The sequence below is a fragment of the Thunnus thynnus genome, chromosome 16, assembly GCF_963924715.1.
Source record: "Thunnus thynnus chromosome 16, fThuThy2.1, whole genome shotgun sequence".
In the NCBI taxonomy this organism is placed as follows: domain Eukaryota; kingdom Metazoa; phylum Chordata; class Actinopteri; order Scombriformes; family Scombridae; genus Thunnus; species Thunnus thynnus.
This window is the reverse complement of record NC_089532.1, coordinates 14301835-14308217: the sequence shown is the minus strand read 5'-3', so window position 1 is coordinate 14308217 and position 6383 is coordinate 14301835. Positions and strand designations below refer to the sequence as shown.

The window sequence follows — 6383 nt, the reverse complement described above, 5'->3', positions numbered from 1 at the left end:
CTGATCATATCACTTCTACAATGCCGCTGCATTGCCAATCAATATTTGTCTAGACAGGGAACATAAGATTAGCTGTTCTGGGAATGGATGTTAAAGCAAGGAGAAGAAGAAAAGGAAAAATTAAGGTATTATGTCATAATGATGTAACTAAAAATGAGGACAGCCAAGTTAGAACTGGTAACGCAGTAACTCGTATTACTACGGCAACAGTTGCTGCAACAGTTGTGTTCAGATTTCAGTTTTGAATGCTGCAGCACTGCAATAACAAGGTGATTGAACAACTCAAGACCTCAAGTGTATATCTGCACTTTCAGTACGTCACAGAACAGATAAAAATGCAACACTCAGGACAAGGTATTTAGATTCAGGATTAAACTCATCACAGCGGATTTAATTTGGATTAAATGCTCTGGAAAATTGGACTCCTGAGATCATAGGATTGCCTTTTTCAGTTCACCCTCTATTTTCCCACTTAACTACTGTTTAGAGAGAAAATTTAATTTGGGCACCCTAATGGTGCTTTAGGAAACTTGATGCACAATGCGTCTGTTACATAGATCTATCAATATACACTGAAATAATTGGATTCTGAGAGTAAACACTGGCCAGGATTGATGCAAGCATACAGAGGCACTGACATATTTTGGGCTACAAACAGCAGTAAGTGCAGTGCAGTGCAACAAGAGAACGTTTTATAAGCCTGGTATTGTTTCTTTGTACCAAACATACACTAATGCACTTTGTGTGTTGTGCCAGAGAACAGTGTGAACTTCTCTTACAACTGATTAGAATTAGAATAATACTGTCTTTATTCTCTTAGCCAGCAAATGTGCTGTTTCTTAGCAACAGCAAGTCTTCACTGTTTGGCATTTGAGTACTCATGATCATAAATGTCTACGGTAACCAATAGTTTTTTGGCACTAGAGTGAAACTAATGTGCATGGTTGTGTGCTGTATTGTTTATTTGTGTTTTTGACATATATTACAAAATATGTGACTTTCATAGACAGATGGAGATATATAGTTTGCAGAAAGGCTGTGAGCTCTCAAATGGGTCAAAGGAGGGAGGGAACGTGAGAGAGAATGTGTACCGGGGAAAGGGTGATAATACTGAGCAGGAAAGTGATGAGGGGAGAGAGAAATTGGAGCATCACCCCTCCCTCTTTTGCCATCTGATGTCGAGGCGGTGTTGCTAGGGGCAACCATCTGAGCAAGAGAAAGGGAGAAAGAGGGAAATGGAGAGACCAGCTGGTAAGAGGGATGGCTGAGGGGACGCAACGTAAGCCAAACAGCATCGGCAAAGAGGAGAGAGACCTTAGACTTCTGCATCTCTCACCTCACTCTGCCTCGCTTCACTGAAGAGAGCTGATCAAAGCAGAGCTCCAGATGACGACGACGACCAAGCAAAACAGTCAAGCAGAGGACACAACAAGCCTGCCAGCATCAGCAGCAGAGAGGCAGGCTGCCCAATCATCAGCTGACATGCTCATGAGCTCAGCAGCCAATGAGCTGCTAGGAGGCGCCTCCCGAGCACAACCACTCACACGTAGAGACAGCAAAAGCCTGGCTCAGATCTCTTATTAATGAATGGAGCGGTTCCCAGGCTACATCACTGCACATCTCCACGCTCTCTGCTCAAACGCTCTCTGCTCTGACACAGGAAGACAGGGGAAAACATCAACAGCGACTAGAAGGACAACAGCTGTACAGAAAGAGTTAAACAGAAGAAACACTGGCCATGAAGGGACGACAAAGGAACACAGACACCCATCATGAGGACACAACTGAGGACATGGCAGCAGCTATTACAAACATGGACCCTCATCCTGATCTCCACCCACCAGGTTCACCTTCTTCATCATCATCTTCTTCTCCCCCTCTTCCTCCATTAGCCATGCCACCTTCTACATCTGCCACTGCACTCCTGTCACTCGCCTCTCCAGCCACCAGGCGCTCCATTTCCATGGGGGACTTCCGGAGGGTGACAGGGGCGCTGCTAGCCGGTTCTGAACCCCCGTCGACCTCAGCCACGGCCCCTTCCTCCAAGCTTGTCACCCCCAGCTCCAGCATGGAGTTTGAGGCAGCTCGGCGGCGCCTCCTGGAGGTGGAGGAGCGTCAGCGTGTCATCAGAGAGATGGAGCGGCGGTTGGAAGAGCTCAGGGAGGTGTTTGTGCGCTCAGAGCAGGAAGTGGTGGTCCATGGGGAGCTGGTGTCACGGATATCCAGTGCAGCACAGCAGGGGGAGCTGTACGTGGCGGAGAACAGTCAACGGCTAAAGAAAGGCCTGCGGTTCAAGAAACATCGACCCACCATTGTCTTCTCCTCCATGCTCGGGCTTCGCACGTGCCTCCCCTGGCCTGTGAAGCTCAAATAGGACGAAATGGAGGCTTGCATTTCCACTATCGCTTTAGAAGTGTGCTTTACATAAACGGGAAGATAGACTTCCATTCTTTAGCTATCACTCATTAACACAGTTACTTTTCGGTTTCCACCTTTCTGCTCTTGTATCCTGAGGCTGGTCCTCCAGGTTTTTAGAGTGCCTACAATAATCACAAATGCTAGTAAAGAGCTTCCTGGTCGGAGCACTGTGTATCTCTTAGGAAATTCTCTGGCTAGCAAACCAATCAAACTAGTAGTGCAGTGTACAGATTGTGTTTTTTGTCCTCATTCTTTTCACAGACATTTTGCTGCTCTCAGTTTGGTAGGCATATGAGAGATTGTTTATTGATACTGAATCCATGGTGCATGTATGAGTCATTTTTCAGGTGATGTGAGAGAGAAGAGGTTCAGTCTGGCCTGCGAGGCAACAAGAGCTTTACTGTATGTTTCTTTATGCAGCAAAGAAAGAAGAATAAGCCAATGACGATTATGTAATGTTAACCTTTTTTAGAGGAGGAAGAGAGAAAGCAAAAAAGATGAGGAGAAAGCTTTGAACAATCTGCCTCTCCAACCTGTTAAGTAAGAAGAAGTGAAGGGCAATGAAAGAGAACGAGAGGTGAAGCTATGATAGTGATGCTGCACTGTTACATAAAACCAAGGATGCAGAGAAGGCGCAGGAAATTGCAACGAGGAGAGGTCTGAGAACGAGAGAATGCACAAAATGTGGAACCTAGATGGCTGAGACATATACAGAAAATGTGCCTTGGCTTCTCTGTGACCACTCGTCCACTACCACAGCCCCTTTCTGTTTTCGGTGGCATAAAGGAGGAAAAGGCAAGAGAGGAGTTAATGCTGGGACAATTCCACCTGTGGCCTCTTTTTATCCTGTCACCTAGCAACCACTCGTCTCTCCAAAATCCGCTTCCACAAACCTTCAGAATGTATCCAGCAGTGCACTGTAACTACATCAGTACTAGACAGCTGTAGATGTCCCCCAAGGGATTTAGGAGCTGGAATTTCTGATGCTTTTGTTAAAAAAAAACTGGCTATGTAGTCAAAAATATTATTAGCAGAAGCTTGTTGTTGAAGCTGCTCATTTATTTGATTGTTAAGGGTTGCACTTAGGTTAAGCCATGCATGCATCAGCAAGGAAAGCGAAGGTATCACTGTTTGCTGATTGGGTCTTGGTATTGTAACATACAGTTTGTGACAATGGCAAGCTGTTTAAATCTGTAGAATGGCACCAGTATAGTGTATAACTTGCACAATAGCAGTTTTACTGATATTATATAATTCTTATCAGCTTTTTATTGTGGCATATAAGAACGTTAGATTAAGTTAGATGACACCTCACATGCACAGCGATGTCTTCATCCTACATGCAGTATGTGACCTAATTTCTACTTATAGACACACACATTTTTTTTGGCCTAATTCTTCTCTCTCTTCCTCCTGTTTCTGTTCTCTTTGGATTAGGAATGACTAAGTATCTCTAGCATTCATCTGTTCTACCAATCCCTTGCTTCAACTGTATGTGTGTGTGTGCGTAAGGAGCGCAGCCAATACACCAGGGATATCTATATTTGGCATTTGAAGGTTATGGCAGAGAGGCAGGCATTCAATCTCAGCTCAGCTTTTGTAGGGAAAAGCACATATAGCAATGCGAGTGCATGTTAGTATCCATCTATTGTATGTGTGCTACTTTCCAAAAGAACGAAAGGGAATCTCTCTCTCTCTACAAAAGTGCAGAATCCCTGATGGTGCTTTTGTTTGCTCTCCTGTCGTAAATGACCTCACTGAAGAACAAAGGAGCAAGGATGTTAACAAGACAGGCACATGCTTTTACTGTATAATTGCTTTCCATAAAGTCAACATGCGCGCTTTGATATTCCAATTTTATTTGCTCCCCTGTGGCAAAGATATGTATGATTCAGGCATGTTATTGCATCATTTGAGATGCATTAGCAATGACTCTGTTGCTGTGTTTCTGTCGAGTCAAGGGTGGCAGATAAAGCTGATGTATTGCTCTGACACCAGGCTGCCTGTATCAGGGACCCTGCAGGCAATGTGAGAAAAGAAAAAAGTGGTGCATGTGAAATGTGATGTGAGGACTAAACGCATAAGTTTAATGATGTTGCTTGATGCAAATTGAATAGAATGAGGCTACAGGTCAGTTTTGATAAATTTCATGTTTTAACTTTAAGGGCTCAAAGGATCAGTTTGTCTAAGTTTAAATGGAGCACAGTTAAGCAAGGATCAAGTTACAGCTTCAATGTTACTGCTGATGTTCTCAGCTTTCAGATTTCTGATAGCCGTGATGACCTTATCATTGAATGTTGACTAACTATATAAGCATTCCACCTTGCCAAGGGAACTACTGCTTGCCAGCTTTGTGCACATCTACAGTATACCAAACAATATTAAACTAAGACAGTTGCTAGCAGAAAGCTTGTGCAAAATAAAAGGGTCTAGTAGGCCTTAAACATGTATTCATGGTCCTATGTATATAGCTAGAGTTATAACTGAATATACAGCTGGCCTATATACTGCTTTTCATATGCCTTATGCAATGATTGTGCATCGGCAGTGACGGTAATGATGGTGATGTACCGTTGATGAAGGTGATGGTAAACTGGCGAACTCATGACCATCATAAACCTCATCCAGAAACAACATTATCCAGAATGAAGAAAAACAAAAACAACTTCATACACTCTTGTCGGACTGCACCTTTTGTGTTTTTCTATGAATGAAAAAGACTACATTACCCAAAGATCTCTGGGCCCACTTGCAGAATGAATGTAATGTTAATTATTTCTGAAGTGTTTGTTTTTTTTCCCCTCAAGATTGAATATACAGTATAATCTCATCTATCTTGTTTGAACCTGTGGTTGGCAATACATCCTCTTGTATTCATTTCCCTGCTCCTGAAAATAAATGTAAGATCACATGACTTTTGATACAAGAGATTTCAATCCTTAAATCCAAAACCGACAAATGTTTGGAGCACTGGGAACTAACTCTCGCAGCCCTTTACTGTCAAAAATGCTGGCCAATCACAAGTCCAAACGCTTTCTGATGTTGATTTGTCCTTTAAATGTTTTAATATTTTGTGTTTGTTGATATGTGATATGTGATATGGTACATATTTATGTTCTGGTGGAATAAGCACATATTTTAATTTTTAATCACAATATGATATTTTTTGTTGTTGATCGAGAGCTGTACTGTATATTCTACTTTAGTATGAATGTTTGGATAAATTTTACTCAGCAAAATGTTGCTTAACAGTAACAGCAGGTTTGGAGTCAATTTGCTTTCAGTTCCAAATATTAAACAAAAACGCTATTCTTAATATTACAGAGCCTTAATTCCACATAATTCCTGACAGATTTATGGTTATGGGACTATGTTCACAGGACAGGAAACTTTCCACTTTCTAAATTGAATTAAAAATCAGCTGGATTGAATTGAAAGTTAGTTGTCCCCAAACCTTTATAATGTACTAGCACTGCTTCTGAAAAGGCTTTTGCTTTCTGCTGCACAGTAAAAGAATGAATGTTCTGCTATGTTTTATATTTACATTTGCTGACACTTTCTTGACACTATCATTTACTTGAGCACAGAGCTACGATGTACAAGACAAGAAATATTAAAGGGTAGATTTCATTTTAAGCATAATCAGGTTTTGTAAAATAGGCTGAATTATTAGAATAAATTGACTAAATGATGAAAATGTTGCACAGAATTGATTGTTTCTTGTTTTCAGACTGAAGAGAAAATTCTAAATAGTCTCTCTTTGAGATTCTGTGGGAAACTACTAAAACAAAGTGTTCATCTCTCAGGTGGGATATCTAAATATTACATTCTTTGCAGCTGCACGGGAGATCTAGGAAGCATCAGGTTCACCTTGCAGCACCCCACAGCAGCACAGCAGTTTAGTGCCTGGTCAGCAGAAACCTGCTCTTTGATGTAACACAATGCTTCAGGCCAGGAAGGAGCAA

At 41.9% G+C, this 6383-nt stretch overlaps 1 protein-coding gene across 1 annotated transcript; it reads left to right on the top strand.

Moving 5' to 3' along the window:
- Nucleotides 1-911: 911 nt before the first annotated feature.
- On the top strand, nucleotides 912-6115 carry LOC137199228 (TMF-regulated nuclear protein 1-like). Its single transcript, XM_067613360.1, has one exon. It carries the CDS (start codon nucleotides 1739-1741, stop codon nucleotides 2372-2374), a length of 636 nt encoding a protein of 211 aa, XP_067469461.1. The 5' UTR covers nucleotides 912-1738; the 3' UTR covers nucleotides 2375-6115.
- Nucleotides 6116-6383: the final 268 nt, after the last annotated feature.

Coding starts and splice junctions, on each gene's coding strand:
- LOC137199228 (XM_067613360.1), top strand. CDS start 1,739: ATGAAGGGACGACAAAGGAACACAGACACCCATCATGAGGACACAACT.